The 27,745-nt window shown below is 42.2% G+C and overlaps 2 protein-coding genes across 5 annotated transcripts; both read left to right on the top strand.

The window, feature by feature from the left end:
- Nucleotides 1-8,555: 8,555 nt before the first annotated feature.
- On the top strand, nucleotides 8,556-12,374 carry LOC107224699. 4 transcript variants are annotated; one of them, XM_046730357.1, is made up of 3 exons: nucleotides 8,556-8,882; nucleotides 9,716-10,227; nucleotides 10,325-12,374. In XM_046730357.1, exons 2-3 carry the CDS (start codon nucleotides 9,726-9,728, stop codon nucleotides 10,414-10,416), a joined length of 594 nt encoding a protein of 197 aa, XP_046586313.1. In that variant the 5' UTR covers nucleotides 8,556-8,882; nucleotides 9,716-9,725; the 3' UTR covers nucleotides 10,417-12,374. The 4 variants fall into 4 exon arrangements, with proteins under 4 accessions (XP_046586313.1, XP_046586312.1, XP_015520351.2 ...); XM_046730356.1 differs by having other exon boundaries at nucleotides 8,556-8,901; XM_015664865.2 differs by lacking the exon at nucleotides 8,556-8,882 and adding an exon at nucleotides 8,923-9,253.
- A 1,715-nt stretch (nucleotides 12,375-14,089) lies between these two features.
- Nucleotides 14,090-26,177, top strand: LOC107224700. Its single transcript, XM_015664867.2, has 4 exons — nucleotides 14,090-14,149; nucleotides 16,499-16,858; nucleotides 17,045-17,483; nucleotides 25,820-26,177. The coding sequence occupies exons 2-4, from the start codon at nucleotides 16,504-16,506 to the stop codon at nucleotides 25,875-25,877; spliced, it is 852 nt and encodes a 283-aa protein (XP_015520353.2). The 5' UTR covers nucleotides 14,090-14,149; nucleotides 16,499-16,503; the 3' UTR covers nucleotides 25,878-26,177.
- Nucleotides 26,178-27,745: the final 1,568 nt, after the last annotated feature.

Below are 27,745 nucleotides of genomic sequence, written 5' to 3'. Positions count from 1 at the left end.
AAGAGTAGTAACGGATACCAGACTTTCCGGTAACGGCTATAAAACTAATTTTCATTTTCTACCTGGAACTATATTTTTCGATTCTGGTAAAAAATGAAAATAGTTAAAGGACCGAGCGGTAACCGGAACTAAAAATTTCACTCAGTTTAATAAATGGGAGAAAGGTAGAAAGGGGTTGTTGTATAATGCAGGCGTGTTACACGGATAGAATAGAGCCGGGTGTTGGCACAGCGATGAGTTTGAGTTTGAGGAGTTTAAACGGAGCGGGTGAAAGCATTGATATAGTTTTCGCGACATGCATGGTGCCCCAAGATGCCGGGGTGGTGAAATCCGTCGGCGGTAAGCAAGACCACGCGCGAAACCGTCGGGATCCCGGGTGTCTAGTCTAATGAATCTGATCCGTTCTATTCACGCTAGATCCTCTGCCTGGGTAATTAATTCATTGTTAGTTTCCCGGGAAGAGATTTAACAAGTTTCAACTGACCGAGCCCGACGACTCATCAGCTGTTATACCTGCACGAATCGAGCATCGAGGTGTCTGTAAGTTATTGAAAATAAAAAAAAAAAAATTGAAAAAGACATCTTCGACGGATTAACGGAGAGGAGATGCAGCTAAAACGCGTGATAAAACGGCGAAATTCTGTCCATTTTTCGTCCGGCGTATATTAAAGTTTATTACACCTACCCCGCAAACGTTGGGTAAGGTATAATATGAGAAAAGTTTGAATAGTAAATATTATTAGTTGGGGTATAAAAAAAACAGGGTGGGAGGGGGGGGGGGGGTTGGGGGTCGGAATGATGCTGCCAACTTTTTACTGCTTCGACGCGGTTTACGGTCCGGGTATCGTAGGTATAAGGTGTAGGTATCCTCCTTCGCTCGGCTCCGCGTCTCCCCGCTTATGAAATATCGGTTTTAATACATTCACCCAGCGGGTATCACGGCTGAATGCAACCTTCGTTATTTTCCACATCCTGCAGCGAACAACCTCGCTGACTAATTAAAGCAAAAAGAAATTGCTCCACGGTTAGGGTCTTTTTAATTCCGAGGCAACACACGATCCGTCAGACGAAAACAACTTCAATCTCACGACGCGACGTATCGGATTGCCGTGAAATAGCTTTGGATTGACACGAAATTATAGTCCGCCGAAGTCCACAGAGCATTTTTCTTACAATGCTCCGATCGGTTGGCGGACTTTCGATTCGAGGATAGAGGAGTCGCTTCGAAGGGTCAATTTACCTAACGAAGGATCGAGGATCAGCCCGAAGAGACCGCGGACAAGAACCAATTACGTTCGAGAGGCTAGACGAGGACAAGTTCCAGATCATCCCTCCCACGCATGGTGCAGGTATTTCGAGAAATCGGAAGAAAGGAAAGACCAAGAGCTGGTTCTCTTGAGCGTCGTTCCGTGTCGAGCGACTGTGCTTCGACCACTTGCAGGGTCCATCAAAATTCATCGCGAACCAGCTGTGACCATCCGTGCCACCGGGGACCGTTTGAAACCGATTCGAACGGCTCCGACTCCAGTTTCCTGATCGTAGCTTGGCGCCCGCTACCAGCGTCGATTTATCAACCCCGCGGGCCCGTAGGAACTATTACGCTCGTACGTCAACACCGTTCCAACTTCGACTGTCGTTTTACTCGCCTTGGCAATATCTGCAGCACGCTGAGATTTACTGTTCGAACTGCAGTTCGTCTCTCGACAGTTTAGATTTCCCACTTACCTTAGATCTATAACCCCAGGTTTTGGTCTGCAGGGATGAATTAAACGGTTGGTTGGACTGGTCCGTGGTTACGAAAAAGGCGCGGTGTCTGGATTCCGAGACAGTGGACTTGGGTGTTGAGTCTGTTATTCACCGTTCGGTAACGAGTATGAAAGGTACCAGTCGGAACGGTCGTTTCAAAGTCGACTACACTCGTGAGTACTAGAAATTGATTCAAAGGTCAGTATGCTCTTCATTGTTTTGACGGTGGGTGGAGGTTGAAGTAAGCAAGTCTGAATCAGACGGTTGGACTAGTTTCTGGATTCAGAAAAAAGTACGATATTTGAACTCGTTGTGGGATTCCAAGACCATGGACTTGGGTACAAAGTGCGATTGAGATTAAACGGACAGCTAGAGATTCAAGGTACAAGTTGAATCGTGAATTGAATGATTGGACCAGTTTCTGGGTTCAGAAAATGGCAGAGCATCTGAACTCCTTGCGGGATTCCAATACCATGGACTCGGGTATGAAGTGGGATCGACTGTATAATTGGATAGCAGGAGATTGAAGGTAAAAGTTGGATCATTCGTTTCAAAGTTGACAACACTTATGGTTCAAAATTGATCCGGAAGTCGATCCGCTGTTTGTTGTTTCCGTGGCGTGTTGGAAAAGGGAGAGAGGTAAGTGGCCGTTGTGGCGAAGACAATATCCCGACAGCTTAATTCAGATTCAGATCTCCTCTCGTCTGGTGATTACGGCCGAAACTTCCGTAACGAAAAGTTGAACTTTCAGGGATTGGGTTGCGGGGTAGGTGGAGTGTGGTCTGTACCGCATAAAATTCTACGGCCGTGTCGGAGAACTTTGAGATAACTAGGGCTAGGGCGCGAAGCGGAAGAGCAAGAAGAAGGAATAAGAAGCTCGGAGAAGATATTCCTGCAAGTTGGACGATCTCGCCGATCCGTGCGGCGCGCGGTTGTCGCCGCGAGGCATCGGGCCTAATTTCGTATTCATGACATCCTACTTTTTTCCGGGGAGAAACCCCGAATTCGGGCTTTAGATATCGTGTAATTTTCTGCTTCGCTCAGTTTGCCTTGCCCGCCCACCTCCCCGCACGACAAGACTCTTGACGTTTGGTTAACGGCTTTTTTTTCCTCACCTTCTCTCGCTTCCCATACCTTATCCTTATCCTTATCCTCTTAAAATACCGGGAATTAACATTTGTCCCCGACATCCCTCAAGTTCTTTTCCCGGCCGAAAATCCCTGTGCCTCAAAAATTGTCTCAACGTTACTCGCAAATTTACAATTCCTTGCACTGCAGAAACTGGAACACTTGAAATTTTCAATATTAGAAACAACTTCGTAATCCTCAAGTTCAAACTATACCCACAAATTCGAACCAAAACACTCGATAATTCTCATCCGCGAATTATTCCCATGATTGCTCAGAAGTGTTTCGGGGCCAACATTTTTTTCCGATGACATTACAAGCCAATCATCCGGTCGGTAAGGTAGATCGTTGGATAGGTGCTTTTGGAGCTTGTGGGGGTGAATCGACCCGCAGGGAAAATGCCCTTCTCCCTCATCACCGTATCGCTAGGACACACGAACCAGGGGGTGGGGGACCAAGCTCGAAGCGCACTTCACCCTTTCACCGCGTAATACAAGAGGACCCGATCTTGCGGCTAGGCAGGCGCAAAACCCTCGACCAAACTGTTGTTTGTCATCGTCAATGTCAGGCGGTTTCTTTCCCTGTACCACCTATACCTGCCTATACATATACCCTAGATACTTACTACCTCCTCGACATTCCTAAACTAATTAAAACTTCGACCCCTCTCTTCACCTGCCGCAACCAACGAGGAGGTGAAGAGATTCGTGTCCCAAAAAGATGAGAAAGTTTTAAAACCGAATGAGCACCCTCGTAGCGAGCACTCGTTTATCAGAGATCGGCCGTTTGCGATTTATCATCGTTTGATGTTAATATCGTACCATTACGAAAAACCATGTTCAAAGATAAAAGCGAAACTAGAGAATGAATTTTAAATGCGCCAGTGTTCGTGGAGAGAAAAGAAAGCCCGATGGAAAGTAGGGAGGAGAAAAGAGAAAAAGAAAAAATGTGAAAAGAGAATTCTTCTACCTATGTTCGGGACTCTTGATATTCGATTGGAAGGCGACAAGTAGCGCTGATCGATTCGTAAGACGGAAAAATATCTCTTTGGTTATTGATCAGATGCAGATGTAATATTCGGTATTCGGTTCGCACAGGCGAACCTGGGGTGGAGGGGGGGGGGGGGGGGGAGGGGGTGAAAACCGAATGGGTGGAGGGTGTTTGATATTCACATCGCGTCCTATTGGATGAGACCGGGGAGGCTGACAGATGCTTGCCGTGTTTGCGTCGCAAATATATTGGTCCAGAAAGGGGGCGCGAGGACAGCGAGTCTATCAGTTGCCTACGGGCGTCTTTGAAGCTCCATAATTCAGACCTTCTGCAACCTCGACCTTGTGCCTTACGCGTTTACACAATACTAATAATAATAATAATAACTACAATAATAATAATAATTGGGGTACCGGTCATCGAGAAGGAACGGTGAGGTGCTTTTTTTTTTTTTTTTGTTTGAACTTGGATTTTGCGAACCTCGATCATACAGGCAGGCTGAGAATTGACCCTTAGACGATTTTTCTCTCTCTTTATAGGTATATAATATCGAGGTATATAATATCTGTTAGAGTTTCGCTTTTTCTATCATAACTTACCCGGGAGGCCGTTACTTCAGAGACGGTGGTGACAATTTATATTTATGATAGATATATAAAGGAGGAATAATACTATATCACGATATTAGAGACAGGTAGGTTCTTACAGACGTCGGTACCGGTTATCGGACATAAACAAGTCATTTAACAGCTGCAGGGAACAAATCGACGCCGGACGATTACATCCCGCGATTCGTGTTACCTTTGTATTGTTTCCGTTATTATGGATTATTATATATTGCCAAGATCTTTAACCGGGGGCAATTTTTTCACTCAGAAAATAATAACAAGCCTGTAGTTCGCGACGACGATGACGAAGTCTACGACGATTATCGGAATTCCCGCTTTCGATCGGACGTGATCGAGCGAATTGGGGGAGGGAGGAATACTGCCACAGAGGAAACAGAGAGTCGGGAAAAAATCCCGGCTTGGATCAGGACGGCCCGCACGAGTCGGCAGAACGTGAGAAATTTGCTGACGTACATCAGACGTTCGTCGACTCCCGATGTGGGGGTGCAATCCCCCCACCTTTTCGCCCGATATACCTTCCACCGTAAAAGGGGCAACGTCCTGTTTCCCCGGTGTTCAAACCCCAGGCCCAAGAAGGACATTGCACAGTCCAAATCTGCAAGCGGCTAACGATTCAGCCCAAGCTGGCTGCGGGGATCGGTTGACGAGGGAATAAATGTTCTTTTAACGGTCAACCATCAATCCGTGCAGTTTTATCGACGCCTTAACGATTCCGCCCTGCAGCGTCGCGGCATCGACCGTTGACTTCGACGCGAGGAAAGTCGTGCCTATCCGTTCAGTTTCACTGAAATCGTAGTGTAATATACGCAAATATGCAATTCATGGAAGGCTTATAAGATGGTGGGTCGATTCTACACTGAGAGAAATTTTTAGTTCCAGTTACCGCTCGGTTCTTAACTATTTTCATTTTTTACCACAATCGAAAAATATAGTTCCAGGTAGAAAATGAAAATTAGTTTTATAGCCGTTACCGGAAAGTCTGGTATCCGTTACTATTCTTTCTCATTACGATCGCTGTTGCTATATTTTCCAGCAACTGTTGCGAAAATTTAACGCTTGTCCAAGAATAAATTGACGTTAAAGCCTTGTTTAACTGAAAAAGTAGAGTAAACCTCAGAAACTGATCTTGTGTTGCAATAACCAAAAAAGGATCGACGATAGCGCAAAATGTTTTTCGTAATTCCAACAATATTCAAACAGTATTTTCAACGACACCTGTTTCACTGAATTTTTTTAGTTACTGTAAGAAATGAAAATTTTCTCAGTGTACTCCGTGCATCAGGAATTCCCCAACAGCCACGACGTGGAACGTCTTATAACGACTGCTGGCCGACGGGTTTCTGGCTAATGATGGGGTCGTGACCCCCAGGAACTGGAGCGAAAAAGTACGCGAAACATGGGCCGCCTTTGAAAGCGGCTTAAACGCGTCCTGGTTTCTCGGTGAATTTTTCATACGACAACCTGAGACGCGGCTTGATTTACGCTCGCATTAGTCTCTGCTCTGTGCTTTATATACCTATACATATATACAGGTATATCTAAAGTGCCGGGAAGTTGGGCTTGCCATTTCGAATCGCCACCCCAGAGGCCAACCCTTGGTCCCATAAATATGTCGAGTGGACTTAAAACTGTCACTTGAAAGCTTTTAGAAGTGGTCCAGGTTATCGCAGTTTCTGACCCACTCCACCCTTTCCTCACCTTGGTCGACAAGTGGCTGAGTTTTTTTTTTCCTCTCGGATTCAGGACTGTTTCGAGCGGCATAGAATTAATCCCTCACTAATCGCTTGGAGAAAAAATCATGGACAATGTCTGAATTGCCTTTGTTAGATTGCATTCTGAAAAATTGACTCTCGAATATTATCTGCAATCAGAAAATTTCTGCTCGAGATGATCCGAACGGCTCGAAAGTATCTTTTCTGCAACAACTGTGGGGGGAAAAAATTCATTCAAACTTTCTTTTTTCCGTGTCATATTTCCTCCGGAGAGTAAATAACGTGCGTGTATATTCGTTTTGCGGTATATCAGACCGGCGGAAATTATCTGCTGAACCACGTCGCCGGCAGAAATTGCTGATTTCTGTGGTGAAAAGATGATGCGTGGCGGGTGGGGGGTGAAACGGAGGGGGTGGAACGAAGGGAACCGAGGATTTTATCAAGAAAGAAACCCTTCCGCGAGCCCTGACGACGACGGGTTTATCCGAAGTTTCGTCGTCGCCTTCACACACACACACACACTTTTTTCCCCGTAAATTTTCTACCTCTGGCTCGCGCTTTTCCCCCCCTTGCGAGAGCTTACCAAACAGATATTTTCCAGAGCCAATCGGTCAGATGACGAGATGAGATAATCCGGCTCAAAGAATCCGAACGACGCGTTGCGTTATCCGTTTATAACCGTTCGATGGGCGAAATCGTGGATCTTGTTCACCTAATTCTTTCGCAACAACCGTCTTCCTCCCCCCCCCCCCTTTTTTTTTTTTCTTTTTACTCCGCGCGTTAATTTATGCCCGCGTATTTTGTGGAGATGGATCTTAGATTCTTAGCGCAGCGGAAATGCGCCCGATTCACATTCTCGCTGAGATAAAAGCACAGCGAGTGTTGGCGAGGGGTGTAATCTCTATGGGAAAACGGCGCCGCGGACCATTTGACATTGGGAAAACTGGATGCCCGTAAATAGAGAGACGGAATAACCACCATCCACATTTGACACTCGCCCGTCAACGCGTCATAATTCAACACCGAGAAATTCACGCTGCGATTTACGAGGTGCAAAACTTTCGGCTGATTGCAGTGCAGGGTGGAAAATCCGGGAAGTTAGGGTGGCGCGAGTTTTACGAGGCCAATCAAAAGGCGCTAGGTGAGTTACGGTGACGCGTTTTTGAACACTCGGAAATCGGAATTTTTCCACCTATCGCCGAGTGCTCAGGGGCGCCGGAATCACGGTCTGTTCAAGGGTGGGAAATCCGTATAATATCGCCACTGCTGCACAGGGGTTGATTAATGTTACAACGAAGGAAACGTGGCCGCGCAGATAAACGGGAGAAGAACTTCGAGTGTGGCGAGAAAACGACGCTAAAGGGTTCGGGGATTCTTCTGGCTAACGGGATCCACGCGCCCCTTATTTCACCCTGCTTTTCATTCTTCCCTTGTTGTTCCACCTTCCCCGGATGATCAGCAGTCGGCTTATTGCCCCATGAATATGTATTGAAGAGTTTCTCCATCACAAGCTCACCACCACCGTGTTACGTACCGACTCACATTTTTCAAAATTCCATTTCATTCTGTTAATTTCATTCGGTTTCATTCCAGAATCAGTGATAACTTATTAAGCAAGCATTGTTTCGCAAATCTCTTTCGTTTTCTTTACTTTTTTTTTTTTTTTTTCTTCATACGACATTAATTGCGTTTTGAAGGGGATTTCTCTCCACCTCGAAGAATGTTTGGGAAAATTTTTAATGCTGTCATCAAGGACATTGGGAATTTTCCATTATAACATAATTGCTCTTGAAATTTTACACCGTTAATTTATTTTAACTTTTCTGAGCATTTGATCGTTATTGGAAATCTTTTTAACAATACCTTATTCTTCGCTTTCAATCAATCGTTTGAACATTGTTCTAACTTTTACCAGACCAATTCATTTTTGTCCATTCGTTTCTGATCGATCACCTGTCTGGAAATTCCAAAAGCCGTAAAACAAACGCGATAAATTTTATGAATCAAGAGCTAAAAACCGAAAAGACGGGATCTATTGCCTTTTTAATTCGTGGGAAAAAAACATTTCGCACATTTTTTCTATTTTTTTTTTTGCAGACGATCTTGTGATCTGTGGATCTTTCGCAATTCGCCCCCCGCCCACTTCCGGTATGATGCAGGTCTCGTTGCATATTATATGCTGTCGCCCTCATAATCGCATTGTTACTTCCGAGGCACGGTCTTATCGCATACCATGGGTCTTGCCGGTTTCTGCGGTCAGCGTCTGTTTAGTGTGTTTTACACTCCTTTGCTCTTCTCACGCCTTCGACCCCACCATTCTGTGAGAAACACAGTGCGCAGGCTCAGTTATGGAAACACTGTCGTGATATCAGTGCTATCCACGTCGACGAATTTGTTAATTGTACTTGTCGTTCTATTTGTGTATTGTCATTACTTGACACGCTGAATTGGAGTCAAGTTGTCATCGTTGAACGTATGATATTTACTTCGAGAAATGAAGGACTGCTTGTGCTTCAATAGAACCGGTGGACTACCATGTCAAATACAATGCTTCCCGATCAACCGTTGATCTATATTGCTGAAATTGGTAGTTAAAAACACGGCAAGATCGATGATGTGTTGAAAGAATCTCACCGCAAACGTCATCGTGTAATAGCTGCGGGGCGCAGTTAACGCAGTGAGTGTGACAGTACATTGTGAGTGTACATCCATTGACGCAGAGTGTAACAATGACGAACGGAGTTTAATTATTTCGTAGCGAATCATGTGATGCCGTGACGTAACGCATGATGAGGTTCTTGTATCCCAAACCGCGCATGACGGCGATGATGTCACGCGTTTAAACTAACTCGGATCGCAGCGATGATTCTCGTAGGTTGAACCGATTCGACGTAAAGCCTTAGACGTCGTCTGGATCGCGTGTCGACCGACCTTGAGCTTGTCTAGAATGCGATTCCACGTCTGGTGCGCTTCGGCGCCGCATTCAGAAGTGACGCAGTCCTTCCCAACGCTTCGTTGTCGTTGGACGCGACTGCTCTAGAGGTCGAGGTGTGTTCACATTTACACCGTCCTTTCCAATCCAGTGAGAAAAAAAAAAAACAGGAAAAACTAGCGAAGGGACTATCGAATCTTCGTCGGGTGACAAGCGAAGTTTGTGCGTTGTCGTTGTTCATCCATTTGGCAATAAATCAACTATTCTAGTTTTTCTGCGCATCGGATCTTTGCGAACGGGTCACATTGTATCTAAACCGTGCACGGTATTCAGCGCTATCGCGTACCGAACGGATTTGGCTGATACTTTTTCACCGTTATGCTTTAGTACGAAGCGCCTGCGTCTGGGCAACCGGTGTCAAGCTTTGCACTCCAAGTCATTCGTATTCTCAATAATCCGATGGTTTTATCGCGTTGTGCTTCCTTGATCCTTCATCCTGTTTTGATACTCTCACGATCCGATTGTCGAACGCTGCGTACGGAGCATGATGACCATAACCAATTTCATTCGATTTTCAGAGCTCGTCAGATGAACCAACCAAAAAAAAACACCGGCGAGGAGCCAATCACTCCGCCACCCTCGTACTCTACCGTTGTTGATGAACGGTCACACCGATATGGTTTCGGAATCCAGCAGTCTTCAGCCTCTGCACCATATCCCGTGACGATGGATCACACAGAGACGTTTCAACGGATGCCGATGCCGATGCCGGTACCAATGCCAATGTCCATGCCTACTTCCATGCCGATGCCGATGCCGATGCCGATGTCGATGCCGATGCCGATGCCAGAGTCCCGAATCACCTACGAGTCGCACTTCGACGACCATGAACCCAGGGAAAGCACAACCACCAGTTACGGGATTGCCGAGACGTTCAGTACCACTGACCACGGTCATAATCGCTCAGGCACTGATTACAATCCTGCAGTGGCTACTCGTGTGACAGACGTCAGCCTTGAGTCGTCCTTCAGAGATCAAACTGTCCATGTTTTTACACAGGAACAGGAAACCTCTGACTACAAACCAACACGTAAATTAATGATCCTCGTGAAATGTTAATTCGTTTTGCATATCTGAAAAAGGTATACATGAAATCCGAACTTGATCGTTGAAAATTTGTTTTTCAGTGTGCTGTGCCTTCGCGATTGGCTTAGTCATGTGTGGAGTTCTAATTGCCATATCAGTCATGATAAGGGGAATTCGTCAACACCGTCTTTAGGCTTGGGCTTGTCGGGCTATAGCCTGTAGGCGTTCGGATTTGGGAGGTACTTGACCATTTTTCTAATTCCATCTGCAATCAGCAGTTCAAACTTTGAACAATTTTTCATAGCTTAAATATGCCCCTAAAAATCCATTAACAATTTTTTTACTTAAACACAGATATCTGCAAGTATTTTAATCATTTTATAATTGTTCAAATAAAAATTAAACAAAAATCATAAGTAAAAAAAAAGTTCCGCCATCAAAGTTGTCGAGAATTTTATTGCCTACAAGTAAGGTTTCTACTGTTTTTGTCGCACGATGCACGGTTTGCGAGATATTTAACAAAACGTGTTTTCCAAGATGAATATATTGATTGATAATTTGAGGGTAAATTTTTTTAAACCCGCATTATACAATACATAAAAATCAGCCTTTCCGGTTCATTTGCATTTCCAAATGTATATAATGACCGGACTATTACTCGCACGTAAAAATTTGCTCCCCGAGGCTCTGCTTAAGATGTTTTCATTTCAGAACGTGAATGTAGCGTATGTCTTCTATGGATTCGGAAGACCATAACAAAATGTTTTTATTAAAGAATAGGTTACCTGTACGCAGGCTTATTTCGATTCATAAATAATCATTTACATATGTGTAGAAAATAATAGTGGCGAGAGAAACAAAAACGCATTTCAATCGCAAATCGTATGTTCGTCGCTCAAAATATAAAGAAATATACTGAAATGGAAATTGGAGTCCTGAAAAAAATACGAAACAAGATATTGATTATTTCTGTAGTTTAAAAAACCTTAACAAGGCTTGCGTTAGGTTTACGTTGTAACAAAAATTTTCCATTCGTTCTTCCGAAAACGCTGGACTATTGGAGAAACTGGATCGGCGCAGTGCCGAATGATAGAGAGATCATTGTATAAACATTCGAGGCCCCAAAATGATACCTTGAAGGTGTTCGGGGTTTCTAGTTTGGATTAAAAATTCCCTTTTCCGGTCCACCAACACCGTTTTTAGACAGGTAGTTCAATGAATGTAAAATACGATGTTGCGTGGATAATCGGATGTATTTTTATGAGTTTATAAAAGTGAAGTTATTTTACATTTTGTGACGGACATGGATTTTTGTTAGATTGAGTAAGTGATGTCACCTTGACAACCTTTTCGACACTGTTTTATGGGATTGGCAGAAATTGGTTAATCCCTTTTTCCAGACGGTGACTAAGAATCATTTTATTATGACCATCACGTTCCAATGAGTCCTGCATCCTCAGTCTAACTCTTGAAGGACCTCAAGAGTCGATATGGTTAATTGGTCGAGGTCATTGGCTACGTCACGTTTATAAGTAATTTTACTATCATTGATATTGAGACAGTTGATCGTCTGTAGTGTTCCATTTTTTCGACTACATTCCTTACTGTCATAGATCCAAAGTTTTTTGCTGTATGAACTTATTTTATTGATAGTGTTGTAACAGGAACATAGAATAATCGTATCCAACTCAGCGACAGAATCGAAATCCCTAATTATAAGGTTATCCATAATTAATAAATAGCTTCCGAGTCACTTAAAATCATTCAAATATTACGCGCCGCTACGCCGTATTAACTCGAGACGAATAGGGTACAGACATTGAAATTTAGGCTAACGCGCAGGCTTCAAATTGTCGAGCGAATTATCGACCCAAGCCACGTGCGGTACGAGCCGGCACAACCACTCTTGTGTCGACCCTCGTACATAGTACACAGTTTTGTAATTTGACTGTTGCGTCAATCCATTTCGTCAATCTTTGTCGCTTGACGCTGTTCGCGTTCTGATTATATTGCTCATTTGTAACCGAAATTATAAATAACAGTGTCTCTGTGAAAATTATTGACGACCAGCGTCGTATTCTTCGAACAGTTCTGAGAGTCGGATTTCGACAACAATTTGTGAGTACAAATAAAATTGTATATTCTATCCAATTCTTTCTTTCTATACTCTTGTAAATTTAGATTCTCCCTTCCTTGGGTCCCCAAATGAACTCCCTTGCGAATAGAGTCTATAATTGTAACTATTTATTGTTATTTGTTAGCCTACTGAGCTTAGCCGTTATTTCGTTTTCGTTAATTTTGATAATTAACTGGCGCCCAACATAACATAATAAAATTGTCTGAGCCTCGACAGCACTTGACCCAGGCCGCGTCGAGTAGAAGCAATTCAAAATAAAATATAATTCTGTATAAATTGTCAATAATCTTGTTAAATTATTAAACAAATAGAAGGGAGTGAGTTGCTTCTGTCTCAGTGTATTTTTCATAATTGTATTGAACGTTTTTTATCAATTTGATAAGTTCGCATGCAGATTCTTTGTGAACTTGTTACGAAATTACGTTACTAGGATCTTATTCGTGCTATGTTCATGACGGATGAGATGACGTAACAAGGAAAATGTTTCACTGTTGCAACGTGATGTAAATGATTTCGAAGAACGTGGAGAAGTAATCAAAATACTTGATACGCGGTGATATTCCTCGAATCAATTATTTTTTCGCACTCTACAACTTATTTTATGTACGTTTCATTGAAATAATATCTTGTTAGGAGATATGAATGTGTTTTGTAAACCTGTACTATACAGAATATTATTGTACTGTATATGAAGTGAATTATTGTTACTCGTGCTAAGTAGGAAGAAATAGTGAGATTACAGTTTGCGGCCGCAGTTTTTCACACAGGCAGCGCTTTTGTGATTTCACAGAGTACACAGCTGTTTGTTTTTTAATATCAGATGATGATGAATATCAATAAGCATTGCTTGTTTAAAACTGTATTATTGTCTAAAGAAATTGATAATGTACATTAGAAAAATTCTCTTCATCTTAACCCCATTAGAGGTAGATGCACACGACGTCTAGCAAGAACGATGGAAATAATCAGAGTCAAATCAGTGTGAAAGTAATTTACAAGCGGTGTACATTTCTCCCATACACCAGGAAGATTAGATAAGAACCGAACAGTGTCTTTCAAGCTTCCAGATAAAAAAATGTGACACAGTTTCGTAGAAAGTGAATCTCACTTTCGTAGAATCATTAACCAATTTCCGGATCCATCAATATCGTGTATAATTGTAAATTGAAGTTGTCGAACACGCAAAGAGTGAATCCAAGAAATATTCGCAACCTGAGGTCGAAGCCAAGAGGCTCGATCTAGTAAAAAGTTGGAGTGACGATTCACATATGCTGCTTATCAATTCAACGAATGTGAAACCGCATACATTTTGAGTATCTCAGCTGGCTGCTGGATTAGACGGAGAAACCAAAGCAGATCGGATAGCCATTCGCACATAGCAAAAGGAATGGCGACGTGACACCAGGATGTGTGCTGCCTCCTTAAATGACGAACGATATTTCGACATGACTTTTAGAGTGTGATGCACTGACATCCCCGTTGTCTATGAATCAATACTATCAGCGTGTGTTGACACGCCCTTTTCCTGCAGCACTGATAAACAATCCCGTTACCTCATAGACAAAGGGAACCCCATTGTCGCTGGAATCTTGCTTAGGTAGGGATCCAATGTAACGTACGCGTGGCGGCTGCCCTCTGACGGTGTTTCTTAAGGTTTTGTTTGGCCAATTAGTATGGCGACCGCCTCTATCCTAGACACTATCCTTTGATTCTAACTTAGCAGTTCGTCCCAGCATTTTGTCGACGCAGGACGCTTACGCAGTTGCGTTTACGCTTGTGAAATCTAATTGTAAGTAAGCATGTTTTCGTTTTCACACTATTCTTTTCGTCGAACTTGTAATTCCTGAGTCACAGACACATTTTGCAATTTAAGATCAAAAGTCGTTTAGCATCAAGCTGCTTATTGTTGAGTCACAATTGTCTTGTGCAATTAATGGTTGTAAACGCAGTAACCATTACTTACGTTTCATTCTCGGAAGTTAGATCGTTGGTCAGATAGGAATTTTCACTCATTACCAGTGTCGAAAATAGTCACTCGTTTGACACGGAATTGATTAGCATTTGATACTCGCATTTTATTTCGGTATAAGTGATTACAGATGTGTCGTCAACCAGACCTTATTTAATAATTTTTATCATACGATCTAGCATTATCGGTAGACTCGGAAGTCGTTGAAAGTCTGGCACTCTGCATCATCTGAGTTAAAAAGTGGTTTAAAAGTGTGATACGAAAAAAAACAACATATTTCAACAAATGCTTTCCATACGAGAATGGAAAATTACAATCCTAAGGTGGTCCTTAAGTAACTTTTTGCCCCCCTCCCCCATCTATCCTAAACGATCCACCTGGTTTTTAAACGTTCCCTAATCACCGAATCCGGATTTCGCGCGTAGTCGCGATACGCTCCGAAGCGTGTCACACAGCCAATGGGAATCATTGGCAAGTCTGCAACTCCCACTCTGAGGATTGGTTGTAGTTGGTTTTAGGCACATCAAATTTACCATCTGTACAGGTAGTTAGAAGAGTGCTCGGCGTGAACGGAGTGAACTTCCTGTTCGTTAGTGATAAGATTGCGGTGGTGTGTGTTGTGCGGGTTGACCATTGAATCCCCGTAATATCAAGCGTCAACGGAAATGGTGAGTACGTTATAGCAAAAGTCAGAGAGTTCTTGGTCTTGAATACTATCGTAGAAGAAAAAAATGTCGATGTGCTGAGAAAACATAGCGCTATATTTTAATTCAACATACCTAAATACCTAAAAAACAGAATTATTATTTAAAGGGGAAATTGAAAGTTATATTTCGGGTACCAGTCGTTTCGGGGTTTGTTTTACGCATGTAAGGTGTGAACATCTTCCATAATGAATGCTTTGTACGAACGACATGTTCAAGGGCATTCTAGCCAACCAAATTATCTCGCATATCGATTCACTCCGTTTGATGTCCGGTTATTTTGTTCACGACTCTGAGGTGTGGTGGAGTGCTATCCATTCGTTGAATAAATCAGTCGTCTTGGTCCACAGAACTCGCGGGACTTGCGCAAATTTTACGGACTCGTTCAAATAGCTAGACATACGACCAACAGCGAAGCTCCAAAAGCTTGTGGTTTTTATTTTGATCTGATATAGTCACTGGATTGCGGTATTCCGTTGACGTCAATCGAACACGTACTGGAATAAATTGTACCTGGCGATTTCTAGCTGAGGATAAACAGGCCCACGAACACAACAAAAATAAAGTAAAAAAAAACTTGAAGGCTATCAGAATTCCGTGTATGGTCTGAAAAACATTGGAGTTTCAATGCCGAATTGCGTCTTGGAAGAACCTGGAATTGCGAGAACAGTGAGGAGCCCGAATCATTTCTTATTTGTTAATTCCGTCATACGTTTTACAAACACACAAGGTATCAGCTTGTTCTAGCGCCAATCGACTTATCGTGAACTGAGTATGGACCAGTCATGTGTGTGGCCTTGTAGCAAAACGTTAAAATAGCAATCGGGATCGAGAGCTGCGCATAAAGCCTGTGAAAGTCAGTGTATTCTGGGACCAAGTTCCGGTCAATCGAGACGAAAAGTGTGCGACACGTTGGTGTCCACGTAATGAATATCTCTCAGTACCGGGGGTTCTTTGACGGGCAAATACGTTGCTGACAGTGATACCACCGTCACAGCTGATAAAAGGGATCGATCAGGTCAGTGTGTGAAGAGCCAAGCGGGTCTCTCAGCTTGCGTCATTTATTCATATTCCCATGTATATCCATGACTCGTTCAATAATTCACAAGGTCATGCACAAGACGCTGGTTACAGCAAAAAGACCGGCGATAAACTGGCTGCGAATCTGTTTCCCTCGCCGCGTACAATCGCGGTCTCTTCACGCTATTGGATACCAAACAGTCGCGCCAGAATAACACGCTTCAAGTTGAATCACGCGGTGCTGAAAGGATTTTATTTTACTCGCGCGAGTCTCGCCTAGTCGACGAGAAATAGCGCGCAGTTGATCCCGGCCACCGGAGGAGAGAAGAAGCACCGTTTCGCGGATCGGAATCGCGACACCGTAGGAAAGACAGCTGTCCATGTACCAGTGTTCACTTTCACACCAAGCTGTTGGACGACGTCACGCTCATCTGAATTTTTTCAGCAGTCATGCCGGACAAACCGGAACCAAGCGCGCCGGAACCTGATTCACCGCCACCTTCGTACTCCAGTCTCATGGCCTCGCAGTCCCAGGGGACTTACGTCCCGGTACCGATGGAATCCAGTCAACCTGCACCCTATCCCACGACGGTGCCGGTTCAGCAGGACACCACATCGTACTACAACCCCGTTAACCAGGTGCCGATGGAGAATGGAAAACCGATGTCACAACCTGGATTCAACATTACCCCTTACGCCTCAACGACTTACGCTCCCATCGTGAACGAACCTCCGGTAGTCCATGTAATTACTCCAAATCGGACGATCGTGGCTTCTTCCCAAGCCACCAATTCAAGGAGCAAAAGTAATTGTTGTTGTTTTGCATCTGGAGTTTGTACTGTTCTTTTTTAGACTTTAGCACTGGGATGAACTCGCTTGATCCCTTAGACTGGAATACAATCATACAATTAGGGTTGATGGTATCAGTGGCTTATTGAGATGATAGGTACTGGTCCACCTGATTCAGATGACAATTTTTCAATTTGACCAGGATCTCGGTACTTGACGGTCTTGGCAGCGATAGGAGCGATATTCATCATGATCGGTGTCGGTTCGAGGATGCATCAAAGAACTCAGGAGAGACAACTGCAGCAGAAGAGGGCGCACAAAGTACTGCGCAGGCAAATACAAGAGGAACTTGGCGATCGTGGCGATTTCAACGACTACGATCATTTTCGGCGAGAGTTCGAGGATCCCATAATGTGGAATTCTGGTGGGAACCGGTACAAGCGTTCGATAACTTCGGTGCTGCCAAATCGTGACTACGATTTTGAGGCTTTGAACAGGGCCGCAATCAGTTTCGTTAAGCAATTGCCTCAGTTGAAAAACTTGGACAGTCGACCAACCGTTTACGACGCGGACCACAGATTCGGTCACTCTCTCTTCAAACGGAACACCATGAACAAACGTCTGCAGGGGCATGTGAAGAGGTATACAACTTAGTCATCGGCTGTCAGATTTGTGACTTTAAGGAGTGATGCTTACTTTGTGTTGAGAAAATAACGTGCCCCTCAAGTGTCTCCGTCTGTTCGTTACACGTCACGATGTACACCGATTAACCATTAATACTTAACGCGTGTTGCGGTACTTGTGCAGTGCAGATGGTTCTTCGCGAGGATCTGTATAACAGTTTAACGAAATAGAAAATCGCAGGCAGTTTATAATTCGCCGATTCACAACCGCGCTTGCGATAGTCTGGGGTACTAATTGATCACAGGAAATGTATCGTAAGCTCTCGACGGTTTCGTGGTTACGCCGTTGCCTCGGTGATTCGCGAAGTCCTGCATACCGTGATGATTAGCTCGATTAGTTCAAGTATCGCTTACAACTACTTGAGCCAAGTAGCCTGCTGCCTAAGTTTCGACGATATAAACGGCGTATTCGTTATCAAGTACGTGGTTTCGATACCTGGGAATGTTCAGACGCAACGTAGACCGGTAATACAAACTTTGGCATATCGGTCGCGCAAAATAGAGTCAGGCTGGAATCAGTCTTGAACTTACATCAAACCTATTGAATATGAGTATTGACGAATGTTTCTTAAATTTCCGTATGTTAACAGTTTTGTTTCACAAATAGTTATTCAAATCTTCCAAAAAAACAAAAAAAAATTATAAATATTCTTTCATTGAATACGAAATGAAGTGCAGCGTGACGGATTGAAGATTTTTTTTTTTTGCTGTATGTATTTTATATTTTTAGACAGCGAGTTATTTAAACATCGTTCAGAATTTTACTATACACACGATTACACGAGGTTTTTTTCATCGATAATCTTTATATTACGAATAGATTCGACATGTGTATTGAAAGACATAAATCCCGCCAATGCTTTCTGTATCTTATACATATCGTTATAAATATACCTACATATATCTATGTTTCGAGTACACAAGATAGGGATGTAATTATACACGTGCGTACTTAGATACCTGCGTGTGATAAACAGATGTATATATATTTTCCAGGCCCATATATACTCTTACACAGTAGACATTTGTGTTGTAGATTAATGACGGTGACGACAAGGAGTACAAACAAAGCAGTCAAAGTACAAGTAAAACCATAAAATAAATTTTGGAACAATATTTCGACAGATCAATTCACTAACAAAATCAAAATCTGGTAACTGATTTTCTGGAAATTTAAAAAAAAATTACAAGTATCGATTTCTCTTTAGTGATTTTCCCTGCGGTCACTGATGACAGTAGTAACGACAGGTATATAATCATCCTGTAATTAAATTCCGAGGGCGGGGGCGTTAAATTGTAAATACCAGTTCATTCGGATTCGAATTTATGCGAACAGATTTATTCGCGCGTATAAAACGCGGTAAAATTGTAACGTATTTACGGTGCATGACGCGAGTGACAGAGAGATACGATGTGTGTATATATATATATATACATATATATATATATATATATATATATATATATATATATATATATATATATATATATATACAAAGCGGAGCAAAATTCAACGAGATAAACGTGCTTGAATCTGAAACACTGAATAAATACGAACAAATGTTTCCTCCTTCACCGACCGTTTCGTCGGTACCTCAGCTTATGACCTCGCACTAAAATACTAATTCCAATTCAGCTTTCATGTTCGTTCTCTTCCTTCACCGCATTTTTCTGATCCATTTACCGGGCGGTTGCCGCCTCTCGTTTAATCCTCGATCGCTCCCTAAGTCTTTCTAGTTCCCCTTCGACTTCATCTCGAGAACGGAAAATGAAGGCTTTTTTTTTGACTTCCCGAAAATCTTGGTAAATGCAAAATTTTACAGATAAGGGGCGTCCATTAATTACGTGAGGTGTGTGTTTTTTTAAAATTTGAACCCCCCCCTTTCTCTCCGCGGTGAGATTGACCCTGTAATTTTTAAATGATTAAATTTATTCGATATTGTTTATATTTAATATTTTCTATCTGTTGCAGTAACGACCATCCCCCCTCCCTTTAAATGAGATTTGGTGAGATTTTTCCGAACCCTTCTTCCCCCCATTCTAAGATCGCGCAATCAATGGACACCCCCATATTCAATTCGTTACCTAACTTAATTCCTAACGAAACTCGTATAATTTGTTCGAAGAAGTGAAACTCCGATTTTATTTTCCAAAGGTTTCTGAATTTTCCGGAACAAGAGAGAAAATTAACAGCTGAAACTGTGTAGTTATGCGATATATAATGAAAGAAAAACAAAACAGAAAAATAGGCGGAGTTCAATTTAGTCGATTTACTAAAGAGTTCGTTTCAGCCGACGGTGCTCATTTCCCTGTTTTTACGACGTCGTAAAAAATCAATGTAACTCGCCAAGACGGAGGGGTCGATTGTAGATTAGATTATCTCTGGCTCGATCTTGATCGGCCACAAGTTAAATTGTGTCTCTGCTACATATATACTTCTTGAATTTCCCCTCCGTATCTTCTTCAACGATCGCAAGAAAAATACTTTCTCGCTGATTCCTTTCCTTGTTCTTATTTAATTTTCCCGTATCTGTTGCGGGGGAAGTTTTATGGTAATAACGAGAAAATTTATACGAACGATTTTAAATTTAGCTCGTTGCTTCCGCGACTAACTAATACGCTCTATTCCTCAATGCCTCTGATATTCACATATTGCTCTATTTTCAACGATGACAGTCCGCAAAAAATTGTGAACCATGTGACCGCGAAGGACAAAAAAATACGATGACGAAAATCGACGAAAGCTATTTACGTGAACTTTGAGCGTAAGATCGCACGTGATTCCGTCGAGTTGACTGAATATTTTACGTGCACGTAGTATCCAATTTGAATAAATGAAATGAAATTTTATTCCGTGTTGATTTTGATACATATATATATTATATTATTTATAAATATTACATATATATATATATTTAAAAATTTACATTTTATTCTTCTGAAATGAATTAGCAAATGCTTATTCATACGTATAATAAATTACACAATATACACGAAAATTTACACCTCTTTGAATTCCAGCCAATTAATATCGTTCTAAAATTGAGAGCTACTTTCCATTAAGGACGCGATCCTCTCTTCAAAGTAGCAGGAAATTAATTCAAATTAGTAAGACACTCGCTTTGACGAGTCCTTGGCGAACGACTCAAAATCTAATATCACTCGAATCCCTTCAAGGCGTTGAACGTAAGATATCGCGACGCAAATATTGTCAATCAAATTTCCCTTCTGACGTAGGTGCTAGAAAGAGATGTAATATATTGATCTGTAGCGTTCGTAATTACAATTTTTTGGTACATATAGACAGCTGTTCGATTGAATTTATTCTCCCTCGTCTTCTAGGAAAAAGATAAGAATTTCCTAGCATAGAAATAAAATAGTATCGTTGCTTCGGTGGTCGAATTGAACGAAACGTAAGCAGATTAAATCGGGTTGAGGGTAAAAACAACGGGAATCGAGTTGCGGAAGATGAAGCGGATCTGAAAACACGAGAAGACGAACTTCCGGTCGATGCGGAAAATAATGTTTGTACAAGATAAGATGTTTCTCCGAACCTAGATGTCATTTTACTTAAGGAACGCTATATACACGTCGGTATATAATAATAGATTAGGACCTAGATTGAATAAAAGGGGGTAAGAAGACGTTAAAGGTAAGAAAAAAATATGGAAAAGGTGGGACTCGGGAAGCTCGAGCTAATCCTCCGTGACGAGGCTTTATACCTTCAAGATAGGGGGAGGAAAGTCGTCGGTGCTCGGAAAAAGAGCGACGGATCAAAAATGGTGAAAATAAACCAAAAATTGATTGTTTCGTGCTGAATTTTACCCGTTGAAATTTTTTAACGCGGCACAAAGTCTTTCGTCTCTCTTTCACCATGGATCGCGGCGTTCCCTGCACCACACAGAAATTAACCCTCGCCCGTAAAGGAGTAGTGACAGCTAGGGTTGTTTCCTTTTCTTTGTTCTCCGTTGGCCGGGTGGTCCGTCGAATCCCGAGCCGAGCAGCAGGGTGAAATAAAGTCGGTGGCTTTTGTTGTTCGAAGCAAACCGTCGGATAAAAAATAGGAGGAAAGAGATTGGATCGGGAGAAATTTTTAATCGATACAGGCGATGAAGGCCGTGCATTTATTTAGGTTTTAAAAGCTTGCGGAAGAAATTCTTGTCGCGCAAGCTGCTTCCATGTGCGGGAAAAGCAATCGGGGATATTTGGTCCGGAATCGAGTTTCGAGGAACGAAACAATCGCCACATTTTCAACAATTTACGGAGGGTTGCTGGGTAGTTACTGTTCGGTGTAACGAGCGGTGGAAACCGGGCACTATCCGGGTTGAAAAGAAAAGAAAAAGAAAGACAGAGGAAGAGAGAGAGAGAGAGAGAGAGAGAAATAAAAACGAAAAAGGCAGCCTAGGGAATACGCGGAAGCCGGGGAAAGAGAGGACGAAGGAGCGAAGGATAGTTGAGGATTTGAAACGGCTCTATTCGCGGGATTTCATTCGATGCACCGCCACCTCTCGTTCCAGGCAATTCCGCTGCGGTCGGTAGTAACACATTTTTACTGCCGCACTTCGCGTAAAGTATGGCTGCTCTTGCTCTGAGACCGAGTTTAAGAGATAGGAGTCTCGAAACGAGCAGGGAGTGAGACAGCCCCCGAAATAAGGAGAACGCGGAAGAAGAAAGAGTGTGATGCCGGGTAACTACGGAGGAAATGCTTCGAGATGCAAGGTGCAACGATCGACGTTCGGGTCGGTCGTGTAAAATCGAAAGGTAGAACTTTTTTGGTACGAATCCGCAAACTCAATCTAAGGGTGATTCGATGACGCTGAATCAAATGGTGATAATAATTTTCCAATAAACCCCCGTGATCGTTGTACAAAAAAAAGGGTTAAACCGTTTAACTCGAAATTTAAAGACTTTGTCAAAAAATATGTCAAACAAAAGTTGTTGTTGAAAAAAAAAAAAAAAAAAACGCAAAGCATTCCATTTTCATCTTCGTATCTTCAAAAATAATAGAGAAAAAGGCGAATGAAAACTGATTGTTAAACTAAATTTTTCTTCAGTCAAGATATGTCTGTCTCGTGTATACGATTTTAATACTCTTTTTTTATTACTTAAACCTTTGAGGTTTTCGCCCCGCTATTTTGATGGATTTTAGTTCTTTTTCCCTTATTTTGGAAAATACGAAAATGAGTGTTTTTTTTTTTTTGTCCCCAACAACTTGTGTTTGAGAAATTTTTTCATAAAGTTATTAGATTGCGAATTGAACGGTTGAACCGTTTTTTTTTTTAATAATGAATTACCCTTAGATCGAGTTTCCGGATTTATACTAAAAATGATACTACCTTTCATACTCGTTTGTTGGACTATATAGCCATTTTTTCGTACTCAGAAATTGACAAACCCCTTAAAAAACTCGTTCGATTTCAAGGAAAGTTAGTCGCAAAATACTCTGCGAGAGCTCCGTTTATTCCAATCAGCCAATTAGCCGCTTGAGACAATACGGAATAAGACGTGAGTTGGCGGATCAAAGTTCGACGGAGATAACATTTAAGACGGAATAACTGCAAGGCGCACATTTTCTGCGCAAAATCTTTTTCATTGATTAACCCGCGATATCGCATGTAATACTCGGGAACCTTTAACATGCCGCGTCATTTTGGCAATATCAAGACTTCCCCCGGAGGTAATAATGGGAGGCTGAGAAGCACAATGAGAAGCTCGCTGAGCGGCGTCGCTGAATCATCACATCGCAGGAAAGTTATAATGGTCGCCAAAGAATCTCCACGTTATTGTTCTAATCGCCATTTGCCGTTCGGAGGAAAGGACTGTAGGACCTTGAATTTCAGAATTCAAGAGTTTTGAAAAAGCTCAGAAAATCGATGGCGATATCCTTTCAGAAAAACTGACATTTTTTATACATGCTCAAATTAGCGTTGATAAAATCTACTCTGCCACTTTAGTTTCCTCATATATATGTATATACGTAGGAATACAGAACCGACTTTCATATCTACAATCGAATCGAATCAAGGTTTTCGAACATTATTTAATGGGCCTTATGGGCCAGGTTTCAGCCTTGCAATAAATAAATGTTTCCTTGCGGTTGCGGATCCTCGGCAATGTGCAGTTTATCCAGTTTCCGATAACGGCTCTGATCGGTGACCGCATTTCATTAACCATTCATGAATGTCCGTTCGTCAGATAGGAGTGGCTGCTGTTGTATTAATATAGTCAAGGACAGCGTCTAGTGTCTCGTTGGAATGACACGTCATAGCGTTGAGGTCGTTGAGTTGAGGAAGGTCAGGGTTTCTGTTAATTGTAAGTCGACAAAAATATTCAACTCTGCGTCACGTTTCACGATGTTCAACGTCGGCGCGGCTGCAAAGTACTGTTACGCAATAATCACTGCCGTGTATAGAGTTGTGGTAGTTGGAAACTGCCCAAGACTGCGCTACGCATTATCTAACCGTACAGTGACGGCTAAACGACAGATAACGGATAGATCACGAACAAGCTTTCTATGCTGGAGATCAATTTGTAAATATAAGTGATCCTTCTACCCATTTCGACAGTTCGAATAGCAATGGGAACGAATCGTTGAGATTTTCATACGGACTTTGTCAGATCCAGTATCACCAGATTTGCTCAATTCTTGATCGTTTTTACTTGATTAATAATGTTTCCTTAACGCCATTCCATTTCAATGTATCATCGATATCTTATACGGTCTCAATGACCCGATATCGGGTTTGTTCTCACGGAACCGAGAGACGCAGTGAAGGTACAAGTGTTTGAATTTTTGTAGTCAACGTGTAGCCGAACAAGTTTTTCAGCCTTTGATTGTCCTTTCCACCTGTTGCATCGACAGCCACGCTGCAAGCTATGAATCCTTCAAAGCCAACCGCCAGAACAGAACCGCTTCCCAAAGTCTCTGAGCCCTCCGAGCTTACGCAGGTATCCAGTGAAATGCTGAATTTAGGGGTTTTTACCTTGTAATCAAAAAATCTTCACTATATGATCCTGCAGACCTTACTTAACGATCGTCAGTTTCTATTGCTCCACATTTGCAGACCAATGCTTCGGAACCAGTGGACAGAGTTTTGAATCCACCCTCTCGCAGCTCAGGTTGATTTTTACCGAAGCAGTTGGTGTGCAAACTGTTCTGAATACAAAGCACGAATATTCGAGATTTACGTCAAGACCTGATCGAGCTCATCGAAAATAAATCAGCCGACAGTCGTCGACGTAACGAGATCAGTCAGTTAGTTTCAAATCCGAACAGACAGATCCGAGGAGCTACCTTTGCGCCTGAGAGTTCCAGTCGAAGAGACGACGATGAAACTTGTCGAGGTTGTTGTTACCAGTACTTATGTGAAATCCTCTACTATTTTCTTTTCCACAAGTGCTGTTCAGAGATAGACTGCCCCTCGGGAGATTGCTGCGACGGCTAACTTCGGGAAGACCCGTTACCTTGATCAAGACCGACTTCTCAAGATTGGATATTGTTTCGTAATTTGCTGTAGCGTAAATTATACTGTACCAAGTAGTTATTACGAGTATGTAATTCAGTTGAGCTTTTTATGGTAACGTTTGAGAATGTTGATTCGTCAACAAGTCACCCATACTCCTTTCCGACGGTGAAGTGACCACACAAGATAAGAAACAATACAGGTACAAGAGATATCGCAAGGCAAAGAGAGATATTAAGAGAAAGACCAATGCTTACGTTAGAATAATCAAAGGCAACTGAAATAAGGTAATGCAGAATTGCCAAAATTTGCGGCTACGGTTAAACGGACATCTTCCTACATACTAGATCGGGCTAATTTTTAAATGGTGTCAATTCATAATTACAGGACCCACTTGCTCGTGACAATGAAAAGAATCTTGTATTCTTTGCGGTTATTAATTGGCACTCTGTTGACTTTAAATCGAAAAATACTTGTCACGGTGTTATTTTAATATCGTTGATAAAGTACTAGAGATAATTGAACAGAGGAAAAAATGCTCGAGATTTTATCGCAGTGGTGTAATTCTCAGAAGTGAGAAGAGGATGCAATTGTTGGGCAGGGGATTGCACTATTTTTTAGCTATGAAGACTTCTAGACTCTGACAAAGAGTCACCATTTAATGAAGTTGGGTCCTATTCTCTGATATATATTATAAGTAAAAAGTCGATATTAAAAGAAGTTTTTTATTGGGTTCAAATTACTTTCATTGTGTTTCATCGCGCTATCGATGCCTGTGACTTTGATAAGATGTGTTCTTTAATCTCGTGGGACTACTTTGAATGTTGACAGAAGATACGTAAAGCCGAACGCCGGCTTACGTGGGACCCCCATAACCAGTTGTTCCTAAACGAAGAACACGGAGAAAACGGTATTCTTCCCTGATGACCGATTCATTTTCATTGGAATCCCATAGCAGCGTCGACAACACAGGAACCTAAAATCAGCACTGGATCCACTGAGGCGGACACACGACGCCATCATAAGCGAATGGAGCCCTTGTGTGGTGATAGTGTGTAGTGTGTAGTGTAGTGTAGTGTAGTGTGTAGTGTAGTGATAGAAAGTGATAGTTGCTCAATACCACGCATTTCGTCCACGACACGTACTTTCCACGGAATCGCTAGTGTGTATTCGTTACCGCATCTGATGTTCATTACGGTACGTGGCAGCATGCACTTCATGGGAACGCATGGGGTCTCATCCAGACAATTTATGAAAGACATGGAAAAGTTGACAACACGCTCTCCAACACGGGCTATCCGTACCCCATGTCTTCAACCCTCACCCCCTATCCGCATTTTTTCTCGACTTCAGTCATCACCTGTAGTCGCAGATACGTGTTCCTCAGTCAAAGTTAATGCAGACAAATTTATACTAGAAAAAAAAACATCACATGCTTGGAAAGGATATGGAATTGATGCATGTACCTACGAAGCTGATAGGTTCTTAGTGTGTTTGTATGTAATGTAAGAACTCTCGAAGCCGAGCTACACCTTGCTCCCCAGATAACAAATTGAGATAACGGGTACAGTGCTGTTACCAACGTCACTTTGTGTTCAAAATGCCGACTAACTATAAGCCGTGTCAGTCAATATAATTTAGCCAGCTCTTAAATCCCTAAGTAAAAGAACTTTATTAAAGCGATTGTGGTAGCTGCGTTGTCAAATCCATGTATTGCCAAATTTTCCCAATCACACAAACGCGTTGACCATTCGTACCTGGTTTATATCAGGGTTCTTATATACTTATACCAAAGCATGTCTTACCGTTACAGCGGTTACGGTTCTACCTGATACTTTCGATCCTTCGCGTGAACGGAAACTAACGGCAACAATGCTCATATATATATATATAAGCTACTAATAGCCTGTTAATAGCCTGTGTAAATGAACGAAGTATTCACCTGGGTGAATATCGCCGTTATCAACATACGGACAATCGTTATTTTTCAAGTCCCACGTTGAATAATTGAAAGATTATACTAAGACGTGATCAGTAATGAGCCACGCAATCGTCAAGTACACTTAAAGATCCCGAATTGTGATGTGACAATCGAATGATCCGTCAAATCTGACGACATCCCGTCTTAAAATTAGTCAATGTTCAGTAATTTCGCCTGATTGTTTAAATACTTTTTTTGGTACCTATACTCGATCACACTCTTGTAAAGTGCGATCATCATTGTCGCAGGAGTTGTCAGTCACAGACTATAGTGAGATACTTGGCAACGCTGCAAGGCAATCTGGCAACCTGACGAACTTCGTTTCATCTATCGTCCCAATGGCTTTACCCATTCGCTCTCCTTGTCTTACTAGTTACTGTTCGACTAAAACCACCGTAATGGTGAGAGGTCGGTAGTGTGCAGTTTGGGAATACATAGCATGTCGAGCAAAACATCAAGCGCATTCCCTTCCAAAAATCAGTTACCCAGTTCTTCGCGGCCTGAGCGTAGGTATTCAGTCTTTTTCGGACGAATCTCCGACGCACTTTATTTGTTCGTTTCGTCTCTTTACTTTGTTTAATGTTATACGAACAATTAATATTTATAGAAGATCTACCTAGGTGTCGGTCTGTTTGACGTGATTTTGAGTAAGAAGTGTCATTTTATGCTTGTTACTCTGGCGAATTTTGTCCCACTGAAATTGAACTGAAGTTACAGTTATATTTTACTTAGATTTCATGGTATAGTTAAGAATTTTTTATACTGTATTTTCACTG

This window comes from Neodiprion lecontei, chromosome 2 (genome assembly GCF_021901455.1).
Source record: "Neodiprion lecontei isolate iyNeoLeco1 chromosome 2, iyNeoLeco1.1, whole genome shotgun sequence".
Classification (NCBI taxonomy): Eukaryota; Metazoa; Arthropoda; class Insecta; order Hymenoptera; family Diprionidae; genus Neodiprion; species Neodiprion lecontei.
The sequence above is the reverse complement of the archived record's forward strand: the minus strand, read 5'-3'. Positions and strand labels throughout refer to the sequence as shown.

What these genes read in the sequence shown, in the direction of transcription:
- LOC107224699 (XM_046730357.1), top strand. Translation starts at nt 9,726, where the DNA reads ATGAACCAACCAAAAAAAAACACCGGCGAGGAGCCAATCACTCCGCCA. An exon ending in CTCTGACTACAAACCAACAC is followed by an intron (nt 10,228 to 10,324) that starts GTAAATTAATGA and finishes TTTGTTTTTCAG; the next exon opens with TGTGCTGTGCCTTCGCGATT.
- LOC107224700 (XM_015664867.2), top strand. Translation starts at nt 16,504, where the DNA reads ATGCCGGACAAACCGGAACCAAGCGCGCCGGAACCTGATTCACCGCCA. An exon ending in CACCAATTCAAGGAGCAAAA is followed by an intron (nt 16,859 to 17,044) that starts GTAATTGTTGTT and finishes CAATTTGACCAG; the next exon opens with GATCTCGGTACTTGACGGTC. An exon ending in CTGCAGGGGCATGTGAAGAG is followed by an intron (nt 17,484 to 25,819) that starts GTATACAACTTA and finishes GAATGTTGACAG; the next exon opens with AAGATACGTAAAGCCGAACG.